At 48.8% G+C, this 24,380-nt stretch overlaps 2 protein-coding genes and 1 long non-coding RNA gene across 4 annotated transcripts in view; 2 read left to right on the top strand and 1 right to left on the bottom strand.

Moving 5' to 3' along the window:
- Window positions 1–2: 2 nt before the first annotated feature.
- Window positions 3–13,131, bottom strand: SMYD4 (SET and MYND domain containing 4). 2 transcript variants are annotated; one of them, XM_082201742.1, is made up of 12 exons: window positions 12,835–13,131; window positions 12,055–12,122; window positions 11,150–11,289; window positions 10,324–10,468; window positions 8,738–8,827; window positions 6,911–8,042; window positions 5,417–5,599; window positions 4,052–4,227; window positions 2,956–3,091; window positions 2,288–2,404; window positions 1,112–1,235; window positions 3–339 (listed from the first exon to the last, which is right to left on the bottom strand). In XM_082201742.1, the coding sequence occupies exons 2-12, from the start codon at window positions 12,055–12,057 to the stop codon at window positions 177–179; spliced, it is 2,409 nt and encodes an 802-aa protein (XP_082057868.1). In that variant the 5' UTR covers window positions 12,058–12,122; window positions 12,835–13,131; the 3' UTR covers window positions 3–176. The 2 variants fall into 2 exon arrangements, with proteins under 2 accessions (XP_082057868.1, XP_082057869.1); XM_082201743.1 differs by lacking the exon at window positions 12,055–12,122.
- On the top strand, window positions 346–12,870 carry LOC309520350. The gene is made up of 3 exons (XR_014214226.1): window positions 346–917; window positions 11,077–11,273; window positions 12,812–12,870. It is a non-coding gene; the product is annotated as an uncharacterized lncRNA (long non-coding RNA).
- Window positions 13,132–13,494: 363 nt separating the features above from the next.
- RPA1 (replication protein A1) overlaps window positions 13,495–24,380 on the top strand; it is a 32,578-nt gene continuing 21,692 nt past the window's right edge. The window contains exons 1-7 of the mRNA XM_082201808.1: window positions 13,495–13,625; window positions 15,054–15,101; window positions 16,468–16,546; window positions 17,313–17,421; window positions 19,203–19,291; window positions 20,590–20,694; window positions 23,376–23,505. Coding sequence (XP_082057934.1) covers window positions 13,593–13,625; window positions 15,054–15,101; window positions 16,468–16,546; window positions 17,313–17,421; window positions 19,203–19,291; window positions 20,590–20,694; window positions 23,376–23,505 — 593 coding nt within the window. The 5' untranslated portion in view covers window positions 13,495–13,592. The remainder of the gene's footprint in view (window positions 13,626–15,053; window positions 15,102–16,467; window positions 16,547–17,312; window positions 17,422–19,202; window positions 19,292–20,589; window positions 20,695–23,375; window positions 23,506–24,380) is intronic.

Raw genomic sequence — 24,380 nt, 5'->3', positions numbered from 1 at the left:
AATGGGTTTTCAAGCCTTTGGGGAAGTTTAATGAAGTTTGCCAATATCACATGATTTGCTCCCTGCCTCTGGCTGCCCAGAGTACAAAGGGCGTGTCCTTCCCATCATTCAGGTGTCTTCATCCCCGCCAAGGGTACCAAACAGCAGCCTAACCGGGCAGCCTGCATGTTTCTCACTTACGACATCTTGGCAACAGAGGCTCCGCCTCCTCTGAGCAACTCCTCCAGGCAGGCTTTCATCTCTTGCAGCTCTTGCAGCTGGGGACTCTGGGGGCCGAAGTGCCTAGACAAAACATTCTCAGCCTCCTGGATGGTGTGCAGGGCTTCTGGTACAGCACGCCTGGCCACAGAGGAAAAGGAGGCATTCTTGAAAGGGCTGCAGCGATGGCTCCCTCCCCTCAACAGAACCCCAAGCTGAGCTCTGGACCTAATCTCAGCCACCCAAGATGAAGGAGGAGAGGCTGAAGGGAGGGAGAGCAGGAGGCCTCAGGAAGGACGAGGAGGCAGAGAAAAATAGGGCTGGAGGTTCTGGGGAGTGAATTATTAGGAAGAACTTGGTGTTATGTAACAGCAATTTGTCCACAATCTGGACAAAAATCTCTCTGAAAAGCAATTCATCCTGACCGTGGCAGGGAGGGGGAGAGGGGGAAAAAAAAACCTAAACCTCCCCCTCCACATGGCTTCCAGGCTTAGCAGCTGCTATTTACATTAAAAATATACACATGTTCTTAACATGCAATTAACTTCCCATGTGATTCAGCCCTTGAGTAACACAGCAACGTGCTCAGGCTCTTCTTGGAGGGTTCCAGTGAAAAGGTGGCTCTTGCGGACACTTCCAGAACAGGACTTTCTGCCTTGAATAGAGGCAGGGGTCAGATGAGGCGACCCCAAGACATGCCTCCCAGTCCTATGACACAGGTAAGTCCATTTTCTCCACAGCCCCTAAGGGGATGCAGGGTGGGCCACAAAACCCCTCTGTGCGAACCCTGCAGCTGCTTTCCCTAGGCCAGCGCTGAAAAGCCCCTTCTGAAAAGCACGCTGCTCCTGTCCACTGCTATGTGGAAGCATGTGCCTTGTGAGCCACCATGGGGAGGCGGGGGAGGGGCACTTACCCATTGAAGAGGACTTGTGCCAGTTTGAAGAGCTCCTGGCCTGCTTCTATGCTGGAGGGGCCGTAATGGGCTTCCACAGTCTGGATACTGCTGCGTAGGTGCCCTGCTGCTTCCTGCCATTTCCCTGGGAAAGATTGGGAGTGAGGTAGGAGAAATAATGTGGGGATCATTTCACTGGGTGCCAGAGTGATTCCTTAGCCTCCTCACAGCTACTCCTTCATGCTCTCATTATCTTAAATGCTATCTATTTACAGATTACAGAGGGCTCTAGCTCTAAGCAATGGTGGTTGCCTGTATGTATTATCTCATGGGCTGTTATCATCACAGCCCTGCTAAGCTCCCATTTTAAGATTATATGAACCTTGCAAAATCAATCAATCATGCAAACTTACTACTCAAGTGCAAACTGCCAAATATCAGTGCAAAGTGATGCATATTGGAGAAAACAATCAGGCAGACAAACAAACAAACAAACAAACAAACCCACCCCTAACTCCATATATGCAGACTTAGGGGATCTTAGCTGGCAGGGCTTGGGGTCACCGTGGTTACCTCAAAGACAATGATAATTCAGAGTCTGATTGTGTCAAAAAAAGGCAGATTCCATGCTGGAGGATGTTGGGGAAGCGGCTGAAAATAAAACTGCACTAATGCCTTATGCAATTATTTGCTGCAACCGAACTTGGAATAAATATAGCATACAGTTCCGGTCACCCTGATTCAAGAAAGGATATCAGAGAGCTGGCAAAAGGTGTTGAAAGAGGACAAAATGATGAAAAAGCTGGCACACCATTTTTACAAGGAAAGGTTGGTGCATTGGGGCCTTTTTGGTTTAGAAAGACAGTGAATGCTGTGGGGGATGTGCTAGGGATATATGCAGTTATGATCAGCTGATGGGCAGGAGAGCTGAAGCAGGCTGTATTGCCTGCACAGGGATTGCAAAGCGCATTGCTTGGGATTCCCAAGGGCCTGACAGCCAGCGGAGCGCTTGGGATTTTGACAGTTGGGCCGGACAGGTTACCTGTCACTCATCTGTTATCATGTGATTAGCAGGTGGGTTTCTCCATGCAAGAACACCCCCCGCATCAAAGTTGATCTGCAGGGGTGGGGCCAGATAAGGCTCTGGCTGGCAGAGCCAAAAAGGGTTCCCCCCCTTAGTTTAAAAGAGCACCTTACCCAGGGTGACGTAGGCCTGCGCCAGGTGATCCTCAATCTCTCCCACCATCAAGTGCGCTGGAGAGAGGAATCTCTTGGCATCCAACCTGCATTTCAGAAGCAGCTCCATCGACTGATCTGGAAATTCAAGATTGGGCCCAGGCCCAATGCAATTGTGAGATGGACACATGACAGCCTTGGCCATATTCACAAGAGGCCTGTGGGGCAGATTTCTGTTAAGATCTCTGTATTGATTTGCATATGTGCGGCTGTGGAGGTTTGCTGTCGAGACAGATAAAAGGGTCACCTTTTGTTTTTATTGTTATTAAGGGCTGATTTGCTGTGAGATGCCTTGAGTGGCTCTTAAGGCTGCAGAAAGGTATGGCAGAAACGTTTAAGTAGCTAAACCCAGGGCTTCCTGGTTCCTACCCCTCTTCTAGCTACACAAGCTACCCAGGGAGAGGCCCTGCCTGAGTTTCTTGGGTGTTTTTAAGCCTCACATTTTATCTGGCCTCTCCCCTTCAGTATTTCCCAAAAGGCGGCTCCTTAAGAGGGAACAGCCTGAATACAACAATGCTGCCCCCATGTGGTCATCAGGAACATGACATCCTAGGGAAGGTCATTTCTACTTGTGCCAACCAGTCAGTGAGGAAGCAGCAGCACTGGCACTTGTTGCAGAAGATGCTCACCTGGGTGGCCACACTGCAGAAGCTCCAAGGCTGCCTCGGATTGCAGTCGAAGGTCACAGAGCTGATGCTGGAAGTGATCCTCATGAACTCGTACTTTGCAGGCCCCACTGGAGCAATGGAGCAAACCCTCGGCGCCCTGGAAAAACCCACCGGACAGCTCCCTGTTTCTATCACATTACAGAGCCTCATCCATCACACCCCTGAGCCACGTGGTGCTGGGGGGAAAAGGGCACCCCATAAACCGACCCAGGCAAAGATCCAGCCCAATTTATGCAAAAATCGGTTTGAGTGTCTTTGCAGCAAATGACATGAGCGTTACTCTCACAATGAAAAACGTTAAGAAGGGCACCGTAACTGGATCAGGCCAAAGGGGTCCCAACTAGTACATCCTCCTGTTCTGACAACAGCCAACTCAGCAAGAAGCCTGCTATCAGGACCTGAGTGCAACAGCAACTCCCCCCACTTGTGTTTCCCAGGAGGGCAGTATAAAAAATTAATGAATTAAAAAAACCCACCCACCAACCCACCACAATTGTTCAGAGGCCTTTACTGCTTCCAGCAGTAGCAGCAGAACACAGCCATTCTGGCTAGCAGCCATCAATAGCCACCTCTTTCTCCATGAATGTGTCTGATCTTGTTTTAAAGCCATCCAAGTTGGCAGCAATCACTGCCTCTTCTGGGAGTGAGTTCCACAACTATGTGTGGAGAAATTCCTTTTCAAATATTCCTTTAGTTATATCATGAAAGGGGAAAGCAAAAGGATGCGAGGAAGGCTAAAACCACCAGGCAAGCACACACCACAGCGTGGACTGGTGTCCAGAAGCTGCAATGGCCATACTATGCCTCTTCCATGTCTAGGTGCCAATTGGTGGGGAACGACAGTGGGAAAGGCCTGTTTGCCTTCATGCTGGCTCATGGGAACAGAATGCCTACCTGGAGAGGCCTGTGACTTGATGCAGAAGGGCTGCTCTTACGTTCTTAACTATCATAAGCGGAGAACGTCCTCAGCTTGTAAACTGGAGGGCTGTGCCCCCCCCCAGTCAAAGATGCAGCTGCCCCGTTCAGTACCGCAGAAGCAACCCTGTCAGAGCATTACCTGCTGCATGGGCTTGTGGCAGGCAGGGCAACGGAAGAGACCGCCTTGGGAGGATGCTCTCTTTCTTGAGTTGGGCTGCAGCTCCTCCAAGCAGGGCGGACAGCAACATTCAAAGAAATACTGAGAAAGGAGCCGCTTACGCCTTTCGGCAGCCCCCATCCTGCACCTGTGAGGCCCTGTTGAGAGAGGACACAAAGAATAGCCACGGGAGCCACAGCCACAAGGGGAAACTGATCTGGAGTGTAGGGTGCTTGCAAAAGCAGATCAAAGCCACTGCTCTTGCACCACGCTTTTCTGTGGTTCTGAGACCAGCTTCCTCCTGCTGCCTTTGCTTTGCCAGAAACAAGCAGACTTGCCAGCAATCCCAATGTTATTTGAGCTCTCAGGTCTTGCCCCTCCCAGTAACATGGGCAGGTTGATGGCCATTAAAAAACGTATAAAAGAGTTAGAACACTACCTTCATTCAATTTAATGTTTAATGGATGGCTTTTAAAGGAAATAAGCATGGTCAGTTTTTTAAAGGTTGTAAAACAGATTTGGAGAGGTGAGGCTGACCAACAGCGTGCCATCTCCCACTGCAAAACCAGAAAGCTTATTTCCCCTGAGTTTGGCCCTGAACAGGCACAAACACTTTCCCCCTTCTCTGTCCCACGGGGTCCTCATCCACTATCAACTCGCCTACGGGGAGGATTCCAGGAGAGAGCAGGAGGCAGGCGACGGGGGGACCTTAAGGCTTTTTGTTGTTTGGTATGATTTGTATCATGAAAAGGTGGGATATAAATAACTGAAATGAATAATTGGACACTTTCAAGAGCGTGGCTCTTTTGGTGCCTTCCTGTGTGCACCTTTCACTCTGGCCTGAGCTTTCTTGAGCTGGAAAAATTCCATGCACTCAGGTCACCCAGAAATGCGATATTGTGCTAACTACTTAACAATTTATATCTCGCTCATCAGTTGGCTGGGTTCTCAAATTCACTTTCAATCCCAGATACAGTAATTGAAATAAAAATGATAAAATCATAGAACTCAGCTGTAATCATTTTGACAAAAAGCATGTTGAAATGTTGGAAAGAAGCAGAGAAATTGTTTTCCAAATTCCAGCATCCTGAGGAATTTGAGAGCAGCTCCCCAGAACTTCTTCAGCATCACCAAGAAACTAAAGAGGCTGATCTGCAGGCATGAGGCCCTTAAGCCCCGTTTTCAGTCAAGGAGGGAGAAAAGGGAAAGGGAGGACGTACAAGCAAGATAAGATCCCAAGACCTACGCCACTGGTACATTTTGGCTTCTCTTGAGAGAAGCGTGACAGGGTTTCCAGGCATCAGTTCACCTGGCCCCCTCCTCAGCCAAATGATAGCAGTTACTCACCATAGCAGTGGAGAATCTCCTGCCCTATTGGGATTGACTGCAAAGCTCTGACCTCTGCGGTTCTGCTGCTGAAAGTCACGCTGGTGTTTGGCTCACAGGAGTGGTTCAGGAGGCTGACCACGGGGTAGAGAGCTGTGGCCACACGCACCTGTCTGCTGCTCGCCACTGGCCCATTTTCAGCCCCTGAGTGAAAGTGACAATGAGGCCTTTAGGGACAAGAGGAATCCATAAGAACATCAGAAGAGGCTGGCTGGACATCTGACAAGGCAAGATGGTGAGGGCACCATGGCTGAGTGGAGCACCTGAGGATCGCCAGCACCAACCGGGGGTGGGTGGGTTGGCAGGTCCTGGACCTGGCTGGTCCCCGTACCAACACTGCCACCACCGCTGGTGGGGGGACGACAACCAGGGAGGCCACACAGAGCCCCCAGCCCCACCAGTGGTCTCAACCCCACCAGGACTGGGAGCACCCCACCAACGGCCCAGCGGACAACATTCTTTATAAATTTTACACCCAACACAAGTGCCACAAAGGCGCTTGGCACCATCTCACTGACCCACGACAGCCTGTTCTCAAATAAGGCCATTCATGCCAGATGAGACACAGGACCAACTGGCTGGGAGCCAAATGGTCTAAGCTACCCCAAACAAACACCTATATAATTACATAAAGATTACTCTCTATAACCTACCCCCCCAATCTTCAGCCCATTCCTAACACTAACCCCTGCTCTTCCCCCACCCACCACACTATATATCAGCACATTAGGTTCAATAGCCAATATAAGGTGAGAAACACAGGACAACCCAGACAGGTTAGAAGGGAATTATCCCGTAAAACAGACAAACAAAATGGCTAGCTTAAAAGCAATTACACTAAATGTGAGGGGACTGGGAAACCTGATCAAAAGAAAACGCACCGACTTGTAAGTAAACACCATGAAACCACACATTGCCTTCCTACAAGAAATACACAACCCACCCAAAGGAAGCCAACTCCTGAGCGAACCCCGCTTCAGTCAACAATGGGTGGCACCTGGCTCAGGATAGGCCCTTCCTAGAAAAGCTAACCAATAAACTGAAACTGACAAGGGGATAAATAGAAGAGGATGCATTCACCCTGGTATGGCTCCCCTTAATCACCTTCATAGCCCAACAAGACAAAAAGAATCCATCAACAGCATACAAATCAATCTGGCTTCCTGACCCAACAAGCCCTCCCCTCCTCACAAATGCAAACAAACCCCATTGCAGCCAACCAACCACACCCTGCCCTCCAATACCTCTCACTACCAATGAAATATATAATGTGAGTGGTAACTGGTATTCAGAGGCATTTACTGCCTTCAGCAGTGAAGGAGAGAACCCAGCCAGAAGAATCTGGAGGCCTTTGCAGCTTCCAGTTCTTAAAAGTGCTTCCTCATGTATAACACACTCTGCCCATCTCCTCTAGGGAGTCCAAGCATGAGAAAGAGCAATCCCATGTGTACTCACCTGACACGTGGAGTGCAGACACTGCCTGCGCATTGCACTGCAGCTGCAGCATGTGCCTCAGCATGGCCTCCCCTGGGACCTCCCACTCAGGACATGCTTTGCCAGCTTCTGGTCCTCCCTGGTCTTCAGGTGTGCTCTTCCCTGAAATGAAAGCCTCCAGACCAGCTTCTCCAAGCATCTTGCACAAGGCAGCAACACTCAGGCTGCAGAGGAGCCTGAGCTCAAGGCTGTGCTTTTCAGTGTGTGGCAAAAGGCAGAAGATGGCTTGGTAGGAACTGCTGTACCGCCCATCAGCATCACAACCAGGAATGGAGGAGGCCAAGTTCTCTTCTACAACCACACTGGGAGCTGGTGCTTCAGCAACAGGTTCTGTCACCACTTCCTCTGTGTGTGACTGCTTTATTAAAGTGCTGACCTCTGCAAAGCCTGCCACCAGAACCGATCTTAAGGCGACATGGCAGAACACTCCCAATGTCAGAAGCAGTCCCCCGAAGGAGCACTCTCTGCTGTGGTAGGTCCTCCATGCCAGCTGGGCACAGGCATGGCTGCAGTACTTGGCATAGCTGCACCCCTGGCAGGGAACAGGCGACAGCAGCTGCTTCAAGCAATGGTGGCAGTGAAGATCTTCGTTAGCCGGCTGCCCATTCAACATGGCCTCTGCACTGCCTTGAAGCAAGAGGCTTTCCCCGGGGCATAGCACACTTACAAAGGCCTCTTCCCTCACTAAGACTTCGCCAGGAAGGATATCCTTGGCTGCAACTAAATGGCGCCCTTTGCACGCAGAGAAGTTTAAGCTCACTGATGCAGAGGCACATGAAATCCTACTGCTCTCCTCCCAGGGCTCCAAATCCTTCTGGATCCTGTCAGACACAGCAGGCTGACAGACTGAACCACTCTTCCCTTTGCAGGCTTTGAGTTTCAGCTGGTTGAATTTACTAAGCAGCACATGATGGCTGGCAGCTTCCAGACTCTGGACTGCAGACATTTTCTCCTCCATGCTGTCTAGGGCTTCTGTCGCCTTCTGAAATCGACCTAGAGAAAGGAGGCAGTTGGCCTTCCGCAGCAACAGCTTGGGGAGCAGTTCTTCTGGGTAGCCCCCTCCCTGTGCCCTCTTAATGTCCTCCAAACAAACCTGCGGAGAAAATAAAGGTTTTCTGAAAGCCTGAAAAGGGGGTTGTGGATACTACAATGTCCTAAGCTCTGCTTATTCTGTTGCTCAACTTTCTTATTACATTTACAGCTACAACTAGGTCCTCATCTGCCCCACCGCTTGCTAGCTTGCTAGTTACAAGTGCCATGTATACCGTGCAAGGTTCTCTTTGTGTTGTAAATGGCTTCCCCCAGAAGTGCTTACACGTTAATGATACTTCCCACACCCCTGCTCCCCCAAGCTTTCACCTTTCTACTTACAGGAAATCACTATCCTGCAGTTAACCTCAGTCAGGCACAATAAGCAGTGAGAGCTATTTTACAATCAGAGAGTGCATTACCATGTTAGAAACACAGGAAGCTGCATTATGCTGAGTGAGAATATTGGGCCATCTAGCTCAGTAAAATCTACACTGACTGGCAGAGGCTCAGGCAGAAGAAGCCCTTCTTGGAAAAGCCAGGGGTTGAACCTGGGACTGTCGGAATGCAAGAACAATGCTCTAACTCTAAACGATAACCCGGATTCCCCAAAGGTGGGGGAGCCCTAAATATTGCAGTGCTTGCACTGTACACACAGACACACAAATGCTTCTGGGGGCATGTGATTTTCTGACTGCCAGGCCTCCAACTGGAAACAATGGCTTTGGACAATGTGATGCTTGGTTGGCCCCAACTCACCTCAAACTGACCCAGGTGGAAAAGAGCTGCCGAGTGGTTGGCATAACACACTGCCATTTCTGGGCTGCCAGCTTCTGCGTGGGACAGTGCCTGGAAAGATCAGAGAAAGAGGCCAAATAAGTAGAGTGGCTAAAGGGCAAGAGCTGGGAAGTTTCTGGTTGGAACCTCAGTTCAGCCACAGGACACAGCTAACTGCAGAGGCAAAATGCACTGGTGTGCCTTCAAAAGAGAAGAAGTGTTTGGATTTGATATCCCACTTTATCACTACCCAAAGGAGTCTCAAAGCGGCTAACATTCTCCTTTCCCTTCCTCCCCCACAACAAACACTCTGTGAGGTGAGTGGGGCTGAGAGACTTCAAAGAAGTGTGACTAGCCCAAGGTCACCCAGCAGCTGCATGTGGAGGAGCGGAGACGCGAACCCAGTTCACCAGATTATGAGTCTACTGCTCTTAACCACTACATACACACACACACCCCTTCACACCCATCTCTCTTATGAGTGGAAAAGACTTTGATGGGGGCCTTCTCTGTGGCAGTGCCCAAAATGCTGAATTCCCTGCCCTATGTTGGGATTTGCCTGGCCCATCCTTTTTATGGCTTCTCACTCCCAGGCTTTCTCTCTCACACACCCCTTTGATGGCTTTTAGTCTCCCAGCTATAGCTTTTGCTCTGCTGTGGTTTAGCTTTGTTAACATACTAGCAGTCTCATACGTGGCACTGCTCAGGATTTCTAAGAAAACAAAAAAAGCAAAGCAGTTTTGAAATCCGTAGTTAAAATCAGTGAAGTGCTGAAAGCTTCAGTCTGCTATCCAAACACCATCCAACTGATTCCAAACACAGATGAAAACCTGCTCCTTGATCTCAGAAACGACCATGTAAGAAGACTGAGCTGAATTCCATTTTGAAAGGTTCAGTCTTGATTCAAAAGGGCATCCAGTTCTACCCAAACACAAGACAAAAACATGCTCCTTGATCTCAGGAACAGCCATGCAAAATTGGCGCTGTGGGTTAAACCACTGAGCCTAGGACTTGCCGATAAGAAGGTCGGTGGTTTGAATACCCGCGATGGGGTGAGCTCCCGTTGCTCGGTCCCTGCTCCTGCCCACCTAGCAGTTCGAAAGCACGCCAAGCGCGAGTAGATAAATAGGTACTGCTCCAGCGGGAAGGCAAACGGCATTTCCGTGTGCTGCTCTGGTTCGCCAGAAGTGGCTTAGTCATGCTGGCCACATGACCTGGAAGCTGTACGCCGGCTCCCTTGGCCAATAAAGCGAGATGAACGCCATTTACCTTCCCGCCGGAGCGGTACCTATTTATCTACTTGCACTTTGATGTGCTTTCGAACTGCTAGGTTGGCAGGAGCAGGGACCAATCAACGGGAGCTCACCCCGTCACGGGGATTCAAACCGCCGACCTTCTGATCGGCAAGTCCTAGGCTCTGTGGTTTAACCCAGCCACCTGTGTCCCATTTTTGCATTATTCATGTTATATTGCAAACTTCGCTGAGAGTGCTCTGAGTGAAAGGGGGGGGGAATCAACAAAATAAATAAATAGGTGTTGAGTGCCCTCATCCACTCTCAGGTCTTTACCCTGGAATAGAGTACTGCTGCTGTTCTATACTCCTTTTTTCGAAACCATTTGTTCCCCTCCTCCTTGCAGGACAGAGTCATCTTAGGATCTTTCTTCACACAATAGTACCTGGACAGCCTGAGCAAATACTCTTCATCCTCAGGACTACAAGAGGGAGAAAAGAGCAAGAGACAGGGGGAGAGATTTGAGACAGGTGTGCAGAGAGTCAGCACTAGAGATGTCACAGAATTCTGTCAAAACAGGAAATGAGAGCAGGAATGGCATTAGTTTGTGTGCCCATCTGCAAACAGGAATACATATCAGGCAGCAAATACAATTGGTATTGGCTGTTATAATCTAATGCAAGAACATAAGAAGAACCAAAGGGGGCCCATTTAGTCCAGCATCCTGGTCTCACACTGGCTTGTGGGAAAGCTGCAAGCAGGAATTGAGCACAAGAGCAACTCTTCCCTGCTTTGATTTGAGCAGCTGGTATTCAGAAGTATTGTTACCCCCAGTTGTGAAAGCAGAGCATAGCCATCATAGCTACTAGCCACTGATAGAGCTCTCCATGCATTTGTCTAATCTTCTTTAGAGCCATCTAGGTTGGTGGCCATTGCTGCCTTTTCTGTCCACGATTCGCTGTCATTATTTGCAACATGCTCCCCTCCGAGAAATGAATGGTGTGGCACTGCATAACAATCACAAATTAACGATGTTATTAAATTTCACCATAGTCAAGCAGCTAGCTCAACGTTTTTGGTTTTTTTCAGAAGCCGAACTGCAGAGGAACAGCATGCAGGCTTCTCAGCAAAATATTCACACACATCACTCAAAGTTACTTACTGAAAAAGAGTCAAGGAAAGAAGAAAGCTGTCCCTGAGCGACATGGAGTGACAAAGTTGTTCCTTCAATAATGGCTGCAGTGAAGTCAGTTTCTGGCTAATGTAAAGCTTCCATTTTTCCACAGGTAAGTCCATGATAAGCTAGAAACAAATCCATCCAAATTTTGATTAACCATTCAGAGGCTATACAATCTACAGCTATTTGATAATGCACTGGTGTTCAGGTGGGTTGGGACTCACTTGTGGGTCATAGAATCACATAACTGTAGAGTTGGAAGGGACCCCAAGGCATAGCTGTCAACTTTTCCCTTTTCTTGCGAGGAATCCTATTCGGAATAAGGGGATTTCCCTTAAAAAAGGGGAAACGTTGACAGCTATGCCCCAAGGGTCATCTAGTGCAAGCCTCTGCAATGGTAGGTTAAAACAATAGCACTACTACAATGCAAATATATGGCAAAAGATTAGGAATAGTGCCCCAAATGCACATTTGAGTTAAAAGTGGGTCCTGGGCTTGAAAAGGTTGAAGATACCTGATTTAACAGAGGGTGAATTTAGACCAGAGCAGGTGGAAAATTAGTAGTAGTAGTACTTTATTAAAGTTATCCTTCATCCAAGGATCACAGGGCGGTTTACAATACAGTATAAAAACACAAAAATACATGCTCTAATAATGACAAAAATATATAATAAATAGGGCATTTTTTAAAAAAATCTCTTGCATCAAAGACATATGAGGGTGTGCTTCTGGGTGCTAACCAGGGATGAGGAACCTGCTGTGGCTCTCCCTTCAAATGCCTTTGGGCTCCCAATTCTTCTTGGCTCCAGCAGTCAGCATGGCTTGCGACCAGGGGCTGTGATGACATCTACAGATATCCCTCCCCCCCCCAAGATATCCCCCACACCTACCATGCAGCCTATTTCACAGGGTTGTTGTGAAGGTAAAGCTGGGGCAGGTGAGTATGGTGCTTGTCACCCTGGAGGGAAGAAGAAGCAGGACAAGGACGATGACAGCAATAATGGTAATGTTCCAAAAAGCACTACAAATTCCATCCCCAGAGCTTTCATCCTATGCTGAAACCACACCTCTTCCCCCTGGCATTTGGCACTTGAGAAAGAACCATAGGACTGTAGAGTTGGAAAGGTCCCAGAGGGTCATCTAGTCCAACCCCCTGCAATGCAGAAATCTCAACCAACACATCTATGACAGGCGGCCTCCCAACCTCTGCTTAAAAACCTCCAATGAAAGAGAGTCCACCACCTTCTGAGGGGGACTGTTCCACTTTGAACATCCCTTCCTGATGTTGAGTCGGAATCTCCTTTTTTGCAACTTGAAGCCATGCGTTCGAGTCCTACCCTCTGGAGCAGAAGCAAGCAAGCATGTTCCTTTTCCATGCGACAGCCCTTGAGATATTTGAAGATGGCTCTATCTCCTCTTTTCCAGGCTAAACACCCCCAGCTCCTTCAACTGTTCCTCATCAGGTTGGTCTCAAGACCCTTTGCCATCTTGGTCACCTTCGTTCCTGCTTCTCAATATCCTTCTTAAATGGGGGTAGCCAGAACTGAACATTGGTCTCTTTCTCTCTACCCACCCTCACAAATATTCATACACTTAATACCCAGCCTAACATTGTGATTGCAGTTTTTTTCATTCTTTTTAATTCAGAATTTTAAACTGGTGTGACTCACCCTGGAACCTGCAGGTGAAGGTTGAGTACTAAGTTGTAAGTATACTGGTAATAGAACTATAATAGCAGTGCTGCAAAAGGAGGGGAGAAGAAGAACAATTGTTGTACCCAGTTCCCTAACCACTTGCTCTTGCTTCTCGTACCCCGCCTTTCCCCGAGAGAGGCTCAAGGCGGCTTACAGCTGCGGCAGAAAAATCTCTTGGCCCCTCGCCTGGCAGAGAAGGGGTCTAGTCCGACTAAAACTTAGACACAACCCCGTCACGCTACTTGAGCGAGGATAATAATAATAATAATAATAATAATAATAATAATAATAATAATAGTAATAGTAGTAATAATAGCAATGGCGGCAATAACAGCGGAGGGAGGCTGTTCGGTGCCCCCGAGCTTAGGGCGGCCCCTCAATCTTCTCGCCCCCGCCGCCCCGACCACCAAAGGCGCCTCAGAAGAAGCGCCCGCGCGGGAATCTGCGCGCCTTTCCGCTCCCGTTGTTTTCCCCCTCAGTGCGAAAAGGCGCGAAAGCGAGAGGAGGGCCCGGCGCGGCTGTGGCGCTGCCGGCGGTGAAGCGGCGAGGCGGCTCCGGGGCCCGCCTTCCGCCCTCACCAGGCTCCCCTCGGCCAATGGCGCCTCCGCGGCAGAGGCACGTGACGGAGGGAAAGGCGGCGGCGGCTGCCTCGCGCGCGCGGGACGAGGAGGCCGGCCCCGCCCCCTCCCGCTCTCCTCAGAAGCGCCGTCGGCGAGGAAGAAGAGGAGGCCGGGATGGCGGCGCGGCTCAGCGAGGGGGCCATCGCGGTGAGAGGGGAGGCGGGGAGGGGGCCGCACTCTGCACATGCTCGCGCGCACGCGCTCCGGCTTTCTCTGCCGTGGCATTTTTTAGTGAGGCTGAGGCGAGCGGGATTAATGACTCCTAGCGCTTTCCTGGCGACTTTGCAAGTAATATTCATGTATTTGCACGTGGTTAGAAATCCAGTTCGGGAATACACGAAAGTACACGTGTGTGTGTGTGTGTGTGTGTGTGCGCGTGTGTATGCAAGAACGTGCATAACTTACATTTGGTTACATAAGTTTGCTTATACGTGTATGTTTTCCATTTTACATACTTGTATATACAGTGGTACCTCGGGTTACATACGCTTCAGGTTACAGACTCTGCTAACCCAGAAATATTGCCTCGGGTTAAGAACTTTGCTTCAGGATGAGAACAGAAATTGCGCGGCAGCAGGAGGCCCCATTAGCTAAAGTGGTACCTCGGGTTAAGAACAGTTTCAGGTTAAGAACGGACCTCTGGAACGAATTAAGATCTTAACCCGAGATACCTAAATTGTGCATGAGCCTATTGTATGTTACCCTGCCAGGGTGGTCTGCAGCCACAATAAAAACATCAGAAACCATTTTTTAAAGTACAGAACAGTCATTGGAATGTCTGGCTACTGAAGAATGCCTGTGTATCCACACACTTACTTGCATCAATATGAATTACAAGGGGGGAGAGACTTTCCATCTGGCAATGGCTCTTTCCACCTGCCTTGCCCCCTCCAACCCTGGCAGCCTTCATGGGAGAGCTGCTCCAGAGGAAGAACTGCAAGGGGAGAGAGACTTATTTTTATTTATTTGTTCATATCCCACCTTTTCGCCAAAACAGGGACTCAAGGTGACACAGGGTAGAGTTGTATCAAGCATTCGCCCTGCTCAAAGTAAACCTTTTTTCATTAACGTGTGATGAATAGCATGGTCTTTTAACCCTGGGCCCGGTTTCGGCCGGGGAGGGTGGGATACAAATAAAAGTTGCTTATTATTATTATTATTATTATTATTATTATTATTATTATTTCAGTGGGTCTACTTTGAGTGATATGTAGTCCAGAAAAATACTATAATTTATTACCTGCCTTTCACCATAAGGTTCCTGGGCAGGTTACAACAATTAAAACACAATGTTTAAAACAGTTTAAAACAACTTAAAATCGCAGATAAAAGGTCGGCTCTCATTGGGTGCCAAAAACTGGAGGGCTGCAGGTTCCCCACTCCCTGTCTCCTAGATATGCTCCTTTTGCAGGCTGGGGAAGCTGGAATTGCCTCCCCGGGGGACCACCTGTAAATGTGCTGATCCTTGCTCCAGGAGAATGAAAAACTTCATTTAGTCCAAGGAAACCTTTTGCTGAGATCAGGCCATTCACCCTCTCTTGCTCAAAGGAGTCAGCTGTCTATTTCTTTTTTCAGGCCATGATGCAAGGAGAGAATGTTAATAATCCTGTCTTGCAGCTCATTGTGAGTATTTCCTGCTCCCTGTCCAATAAGCTTCAAGATAAATGTACAGGAGGCCAGGTACCGGCCTTCGGGGGGGGGAGCTTTACCATCTTGACCCGGGGGCAAAGCGTTGGGGTGTTAAGGAAAAATCTAGATGTGAGGCTGCTCAGTCACCCAGTGCGTCGGACAGAGCCCGCGGGTCCCTGCGGAATAAAGGAAGGAGTCCAGCCAAATGGAGCAAATAGCTGTAGACCAAAGTTTATTGCGCAACAGGTTCAAAGAGCAAATTTGAACCCTGAGGATGAGGTGACAAATACTTTTAAAACTTTCCCACCATATCCCAGACTACAGTTCATACAGCATCATTGCTTCATCACTGACATGTCACAAAAGGGGAGGGGTTAACCTTGGCAGACATGTCCAGACAAGTCCTTGGTACAAGATTAGCATAAGCAGACATGTCAGGGCAAGACTCAGGTATAAGATTAGCATAGACAAATACCGTATTTTTTGCCCTATAGGACGCACTGTCCCATAAGGCTCACCTAGTTTTTTTGGGGGAAAATAAAGGGGAAAAAAGTATTTCCCCCCCAGGCGCAGGGCTGGGGTGGGGGAAGCCCGAGCTTCCCCAGCCCCCAGAACAGTCAACTCTCCGCAAGCTGAGGGAGCCTGGCGCTGGGCTCCCGCGCCTTGCGGAGAGCTGCGCGAAGTCTGGGCGTGCTGAGCTCAGCGCGCCCAGCCTTCGGCATGCAGGCAACCCTCCGCAAGCCGCGGGACCCCGGCGCGGGCCGGGCTCCCGCGGCTTGCGGAGATCTGCACGAAGCCTGGAGAGCGAGAGGGGTCGGTGCGCACCGCCCCCTCTCGCTCTCCAGGCTTCAGCGAAAGCCTGCATTCGCCCCATAGGATGCACAGATTTCCCCTTCATTTTTGGAGGTGGAAAAGTGCGTCCTATGGGGCGAAAAATACGGTATGTCTTAAGTACCCACCACCCAAAAGTACAATAGAAGTTCCTTTGCATGTCTGGAGCCTGAGGTTAGTCAGGTGATGAGATTTGGCTTCCTTTGGCTAACAATGAGCCCAGCAATTGTCACCTCTGGGAACTTGCTGGAGTCCTTTTTCAAGGGGAAAATAGCTTTGGAATGGAGGAAACTGGGAAAGGAGATGATTTTATATTATTTTTAAAGCTAGGTAACTTCCCTGAGCTGTCAAGTTGAAAGCATACATTCAGGCATAATATTTGTAATATTTAACTTTAAAGATGTGCTCCCCCCCCCGTAATTTCTGTAACAGGGACACTGTATGTGTCCTTCACATTACTGTTCTTGCCTTAAGTCAACTCTCCTTGTTGGACCTAACCTAACCGTGCCTCTTGTGCTTTTCTGTGCAGACCATCCGAGCTATCTCCACTGGAACCGGCCCACAGCGTTACCGGATGCTGATGAGTGATGGCGTGCAAACCCTTTCCTGTAAGCATCACGTGCACAGAGACAGTTGGCTGGGGGGACATTGCTGCAAAATGCTCCTTGACTTTGTTCATAGCAAGTCTACGTTTATATGTAATTTGCTCATGCGTTGTGAGTTTATACATATCTTTTATCCATTCGCTGAAGGGAGACGCATTTTTGTTCTTCCAGTTCATTAAAACCAGTCTTTTTGCTGTATTAAGGGCATGTAGAATCCATTCATACTGTCTCTTAGTTAGATTGCATGTATTGGGAATAGAATTCAAAGGGATGTTTTCCTCTGCAAATTCAAGATTTTTCTGTATAGTCATGTTAATCATTTCTATTACTCCCTCCCCAAAATTTACCAATGTGGGACACTGTATGAACTTAGGTTTTTTAAAGAGTTTGAGAGCCGTTGTGTCACGTGGCTTAAACATGGCTTCAGTTTCTTGACTTAATGTAGAGGCTATTCCGTCTCAAATTGTCTTTTTGGGAACAGAATGTTGGTTTGCATTTCAACTATATCCGTAGAATCATAATTGGTGCAAGATGCAGTTGTAGGCCTCCTTGGCGTGTGGCTGTCCTCCAGGTTTTATTCAGGCACCTCTATCAAAGCAGAGTCAGTCTTTGGGTAGTGGTTGATGAGATGAGTGTTGATTTAAGTCAAGCAGTTCTTAGATCCCTGAGCAGTAACCTGAAGTCTTATCACAGCCAGGCCACAATCACGGGGTGCCTCCTTTCACCTCATAAAATACTTTCCCCCTCCTTTCTTCTTTTTCTTCTACAGCTTTCATGCTGGCAACACAGCTGAACGACCTGGTTAACGACCAGGGCTTGAGTGCGAATGCCATCTGCAAGATTAACAGGTTCATCATTAACGTCCTGAAGGATGGAAGGTAACAGCTCAATCTGTGATAAAAGTGAGGGCCTATGATTCTGCTTTACAATCCAGTCCCCTCTAGTGTGACATTAAGATCCAGGCATGGTGTTTTATTCCTCTTGGTATGGTTTTGCGGTGTTTCATCTTAGCCCTCAGGTCTGCCGTGGCAACCTGGGGAGGAAGTTTGCAACAGCAATATTTACTTAGATTTTCGAATTGCCTTGTTTACCCACACATAGCCATATTAGTCACTTTTGTGGCACATTGAGGATCTAAAAAAACCAAAAAGGACCAGCTCTCGGAAGTTTCGGACTACAACTCCCATCAGCCCCAGCATCATAATGGCTGTACAATGCTGGGAGTTGTAGTCCAAAACATCTAGAGTGAGCGCTGGCTTCTGGGGAGCCTGATCTAGGGTTCAAGACTCTGATACAGCATTGTGTCGCCTCCTTGTGGAGAGCAGGCAAGCAGGCAGCAATTTTTTACACATTTTGTGTTTTTATTCTGTTTCAGATTTTGGGTAATTTTTAATGCTTTTTAATCTCTGTTGTAAACCCCTCACAGAACTTCACTTATTGGGTAGTGTTGAGCAAATAAATCACAAAATCACATGTGACAAATGTGGTTTCTTTTATGGGCCATAAAATGTGAAACCACCATCTGATCCAACAGTAGTTAAAATGCATTCAAAATAAGAAAATAATGGGCAGACAGAGTGTATTATTTCCAGTTCGCCTTTCTCTGCTTCCTCAAGATTTCCAAATCTTGGACTGTAACCCCCCCAAAAAATACTCCAGTACAGTGGTCCCTCAGGTTACATATGCTTCATGTTACAGACTCCGCTAACCCAGAAATAGTGCTTCAGGTTAAGAACTTTGCTTCAGGATGAGAACAGAAATTGTGCTCCGGCGGCACGGCGGCAGCAGGAGGCCCCATTAGCTAAAGTGGTGCTTCAGGTTAAGAACAGTTTCAGGTTAAGTACGGACCTCTGGAACGAATTAAGTACTTAACCCGAGGTAAAGGTAAAGGTACCCCTGCCCGAACGGGCCAGTCTTGACAGACTCTGGGGTTTGTGCGCCCATCTCACATCTATTGGCCGGGGGCCAGCGCTGTCCGGAGACACTTCCGGGTCACGTGGCCAGCGTGACAAAGCTGCATCTGGCGAGCCAGCGCAGCACACGGAACGCCGTTTACCACGGAACCCGAGGTACCACTGTACTAATACAGGGGTGGGTAAACTCAGACCCGAGCCCTTTCTGACTCTCCAACATGATTCTCCAGCCCTCTCTGTCTGGCCTGCAAAACTTTGCCCAGCTTTGCACCTCGAGTATTTTAGCAGGGCTGGGAAAGTAACCTTTAACCTTGGTGATGCTCTTTGGTTTCCTGAATGGAAGATAGAGAGGGGTTTGTGAGTAGAAACTAGCTGACTGTACAAAGGTAAAAACTGAGGTGTGTTGCTCCGCCTACTTTTCCCTCTGATCCTGCTTACTGCTGCCATGGGACCCTTGGAAAATTGCTGTGAAGGAAATGCGGCTCTTGCATGCAGCCTCCCCACCCCTATTCTAACATATGAGGACCTTCGGGTATGGGGTGGTATATAAATTCAATAATTAAAATTACAGTGCAGCATGGATTGTAGGTGCTGTAGCACTTAAGTCCCCAGTTTGGGTTACCTCTGCCTCTCAGCTATTGCCCTGTGGCAAAAGATCCTGGCTCCTGTTTTACCTTTCCAGCTCACAGTCTCTTAACAAGCAAAGCAGGCACCAGGCGGGTAAAACTTCAGCTTTTTCTTTGCAGGAAGGTGGTTATTGTGATGGATTTAGAAGTCCTCCAGACGGCCGACATGGTGGCGGGGAAGATAGGCAACCCAGTGCAGTACACTGAAGGTAAGAAGCTTTCCTGAGCAATGGGTCTGCAGGGGCCTTGTTCTGGCATCTTAACTGCTGCGATGCCCTTTTCAATGATGTGCTTTCCCCGTCCTAATGAGAAACAGGGATTTTGTGTTTTGGCTTGAAATGACTTTGTGTCTGGATTAGCGATTTCTTCTCTGCTGACGTCCCCTGTTACTCCGGGATCACTTCTCTCATTCATAACTCCTTCCGCTTTGGTGAGCGGTCGCCACCGTCTAAATGTGTTCGGCCCTTCGGAACAGAGTCGGATGACGCTAAAATTGAGTTTTCGGCAGGGCACATCTCAGACGAAGGATTAAATCCATCAGCCCAAGAGAAGGTGGCAAGTGTTCTAGGGAGAACCCATATTTAAGAACGCTAGGAGTTATTTGCAACACACTGGTGAACCACAAAATTTCCTTGTCCTCACAGAGAGGAGCCGCGGGAGTTAGTTGGTTCATAAGTTGAGTCAAATCAGCCTGACTTAATGCAGATGATTTGAACTTCACAAATTTGTGGAGCGTAAATCTAAAGCATAAATTCAGGTCCAGAAGGAAAATATTCTGGGAGTACAAAAACAGTTTTCGTTGTCCATTTGCTGAAGTGTGGAAGTAAACAACCCTACAGCCCGGATATCCACAGCCCTTAAAGCTTAGTGTGTGCCTGTTTTAAATGCAGCATAGATGAAAATGAGATTTTATAATGAGACTTCACTATACAGCTGCTAGGGTTATTATTGTTTTATTGAAATATTTTTATCCCCCTCTTAACCCCCCCCCGAGGCTCACAGACTTGAAGAGGCTGGGGGGGGGAGAGACAGTCCCTGCCCTCATGAGACATGACACCAAATGAATATGGGTTGGGAGAAAGTTAGAAACAAGCAATCTGAGGTTCAAGTTCTTGAGTTTACAAATAGTCCCAGGAGTTTCCTCCATCCTCTGCATTTTATTTTATTTGAAGAAGTGTATGCGGCTTAAATTTAGGTAAAAGTTTTGAGCAGTTTACAAAGAATGTACAAGGTTCTGGCCAGTGCTACTCCTCAGAGTAGACCCATTGAAATTGATGGACATGAGCAGCCAAAATGCAACTGATAAACTGTATAGTTTATCAGCATTCGCCAATGTGGTGCCCCTCCGTGGTGCCTGGGACTGGCGTGAGGTGGGAGCCCAACAGCCCCCTGCTCTGTACACTACTTTGACTGGTTGAGCAGTTGCACGAAAGACCACAAGGGAGCAGGTTAGACTTTCCTTGCCAACTCTTGCCACTGAAATGGCTTTCCCCCCTTTGCTTCCCAGGCACTTTGCAAGCAGGGCAGCAGCAGCAGAGCTCTGGGAGCCTGGCAACCAACCAAGCCCCTAGCAGGCCAGCACATCCGAATGAGAGCACAGCCACAGCAGCAGGTAAATGGTCCAGGATGTGTGAAGCAGAGAGAGAAGGAGGTTTGATGAGCAGCAAGAGAAGGTAGTGTCTTGCTGCTCCCATGCGGCTTGGCTTCTCTTGTCTGTGTGAGGTCAGGGTTGCATTAAAAACCACTGGTCAAAATGTTACTTGCTGCAATTTGAAGGGGGGGAGGTGGTGGTGGTTGGTTGGCTTATGGCTGAAGGCCCTTCCCAGTCTTGAGATCTGTGTAGGTTTTAGTTAGGGGTAGCCAATGTGGTGCCCTGCAGATACTGCCAGGCTCCAGCTCCCAAGAGCACCTCTGACCATTGGCCAAGGTGGCTGCTGGGAGTTGGAGGCCAACTGTGTCTGGTGGGGATCAATCCCTGTGCTAAGCTCATTCTGGCCTCACAAGAACTGGAGAGATTTGGGCTGCTCTGTGCTAAATAAGGGCTGCCACTGTTCTTAAATACCCAGAGCAAACCCATGGGAATTGATGTACGTGGCTCACATAGGCCCATTACTTCCAGCAGATCTACTTTGTCGTATGCAGCTATAGGATCTTTTGAGTGAAAGGGCAAAGAGGTTTTGCTCAGTGGGCGCCCACTTCATAGGAAGCTGCCTTATACAATGCCCCTCTATCGCAGTATTGTCTGCACTGGTTGGCAGAAGCTCTTGAGCAAACTTTTTCAGCAGGGGGCTGGTCCACTGTCCCTCAGACCTTGTGGGGGGCCAGACTACTTTTTTTTGGGGGGGGGATGAACGAATTCCCATGCCCCACAAATAACCCAGAGATGCATGTTAAATAAAAGGACACATTCTACTCATGTAAAAACATGCTAATTCCCGGACCGTCCGTGGGCCGTATTGAGAAGGCGATTGGGCCGGATCTGGCCCCCGGGCCTTAGTTTGCCTACCCATGCTCTTGGGGGTTTCAGGCAGGGAGCCTTTCCCAACCCTAGGTGGAGCTGCAGTCAGGGATGGAACCTGCATGCAAGGCAAGTACTCTGTCACCAGGCGCTGCTGTCCTTCGCTCTGCTGGCCTCTGCACAGAGCCGGCCTTGAGCTGGGGATGGGGGAGCACCTCTGGCCCTCCAGCTGTTGCTGGACTCTCAGCTCCCATCATCCCCAGCATGTCCAGTGGTCAGGGTTGGTGGGGATTGTAGCCCAGCAGCATCCGGGGGGGGGGGGCACAGATGTTTCCTTCCCCCTGCTTTAAATGGAAAGCCAGAAAGTCCTGCAGGTGGGGAAAAGTAACATCACAGCATACTGGACTTGATTTGCCAAAGGTTTCTCTTGGTGCTTCGCTTGACTCTGAGCTCTGAGTTTGGCTCCTGGCTCATTGGCAACAAATGTTTATAATTAAAAGTGCCTTTTTGTTTCCAAGGGGAGAGTGGTGCTAACAGGGAGGATGGTGACACGGAGTTGAAAGGCAAATTGAAAAAGAGAAGCGGACGCTGAAATTGAAACAGAAAAATAATTTTTAGCCCCTGTCAGGTTACAGCGGAGCTTCATTAATAACGATAGAGCCAGTCATTTTCGTAGCTTGCAGAAAATTATCAGAGGCGCACACTGTAATTGTTATCTAAATGAGGAAACGCAGCTTTGTGCTGGCATTTGATAGGCAGCTTAATTCTTTTTCTCCCCCCCCCTTTTTTTACTTTTTATTAAGGCATTATTTCACAACAGTGAAACAAACTGTGGTGCAGCGTAAATTATTCAGCATAAGAGAAAAGGAAATACATGTCTTGCAAAAGGAGTTTACATATTGGAACAGCTTGTGTATATATTGCTAACATTATAAAACTTCCGGAGGCAGACTAGTCGGTTGCAACAGAAACCCCTGCAAAAGTGTCTTGTTGCCACCTTAGAAAAGACAATGCACATTTATTAAGGTGCGATCCCTCGTAGGCGGCAGCCCATTTCACTAGAGGTGCAAAGCGTAGGCCAGAATAAGTATTTTTTAAGTCTTTAAGATGCTGAAAGGATCTATGTTGATTTTAATATTGTAAACACCCTTCCTCACCCCCCACTGGTGCTGCAGTTTGTCCTCTTTTTCATGGAATGTGCAATTCAAGTGATAACGGAGAATGTTAGCAAACTGCATAATGAGGCTTCCCCCCTTGCAATACTCAGTGTGGCTGGTGGGGGGCAGCGTTTGCACACAGAATTGCTATAGAGAGGGTACAAGGCACTAGACTGTGAACTGTCACAGGGTGCCAGCTGAGTGTTGCGGTGATTGTTCCCTTTGGGCAGAGCAGGATGCTCTCGGCCATAAAAGCTAAATGCAAAACAACAACAAAAAGTTGTGGTAATAGCTTGTACCAGCTCTTGCCTTTGCTTGAGATATTGAAGGGGTGGGGGAAGTGGCCGAGTGGCGCCAGAACCAGTCTGTCCTGGGTTTTGGTCAATACATGGAAGGAGCTCAGGTGCCAGGCTATCTTGATGTCGCTGCTGCAGAGCCGCAGACCTGAATCCCTGATTGTAGGGTTGGAAGGGACAGTCAGAGGCATCTAGTCCATCCCCCTGCACTGCAGGAGTCACTGCTAAATAATCCCCAATTTATGGCCATCCAAGCTCTGTTTAAACAAACTCCAGCAAACGAGAGTCTGCCACCTTCTGAGGAAGTCTATTCCCCCATCAAACAGCCTTTGCGCCAGAAAGTTCTTCCTACTGTTTAGCCCAAGACATCTCTTGTCTTTAGGGTCTGCGTCAAAATACATCACCCCTTCAAAGGTGCCTGGGAAGGCAGGCGGCTCCAGCTTCCTGAGCACCCCTGGGGGCTCCCAGACCAAAGTGGTGCCCATTGCCAGTCTGAACCCGTACCAGTCCAGGTAAGTTGTCCAGCTTGAGGGCCTGCCACCACCATGGCCTGAACGCCCTGGGCACCCAGAGCTGCGTTAGCTTCACGTCAGGGCTTGCTGCCCCATCGCCCTGTGCTTGGGTCTCTGGTCTTAATTGCTTAGTCCCAACTACCGTGGGATTAACCTCTCCCGGTTGGGTGACAGATTAATTTTTAGGAAGTTGATTTTGAAGCCTGCATGTGCCGCTCTTTTTTGGGGGGGAGGGGCTTTGCTCCTGTGGCACAAAGTCTGCAGAATCCGATGCAAGCTGCGCTCTTGAGTGCATGTGCATGCGTCTTTGCCTTGTTTTTCTTCCCAGTGAAAACAGAGTGTCCTTCCCGACTGCGTTCCTAGCAGGTGGCTTGGGCATGGCAGGCTTCCATTGTGCCTGTTTACCATCCTTGTTCCTTTGCGTTTCGGGTTTCCAATGCTGCCGTGCTTCATTCAGCAAGTCACTGGCTGTAGTCATTGGTGTAAATTGTGGGGGAAGGCAAAGAATAGGGAGGCTTACTCCTACTGCGGCAGAACAAAGGGGCTTTTGTGCTGCGAGATGTACGAGAGCTATGAGCTGAATGCCACTTATTCCATATGCACATCTGATGAAGTAGGCTGTTGCCTACAGAAGTGCCTGCTAGGCGTGTTCCTTTGTCTCTGCCCTGTAGGTGCTCTGCTGGGTGAGCAGGAGGCAGTCCCTTGATCAGCCATTGGCTGTCATGAGGCTCCTAAGGCAGGGTTGGAGGCCCTTTCAGCCTCATTCTCTTGTGGGGGGCAACCTTCTGGAGAGCCCACATGCCAATGCTGGGCGTGGCTGGAGGCAGAATTGGGTGGAACACCAGATTTGATCAGAGAACTGTATTCCAGTGGGA

This window comes from Podarcis vaucheri, assembly GCF_965113315.1.
Source record: "Podarcis vaucheri genome assembly, chromosome: 15".
NCBI classification, from domain to species: Eukaryota; Metazoa; Chordata; class Lepidosauria; order Squamata; family Lacertidae; genus Podarcis; species Podarcis vaucheri.
Note: the sequence above shows the minus strand (reverse complement) of the source record. Positions and strands in the feature narration are given on the sequence as shown.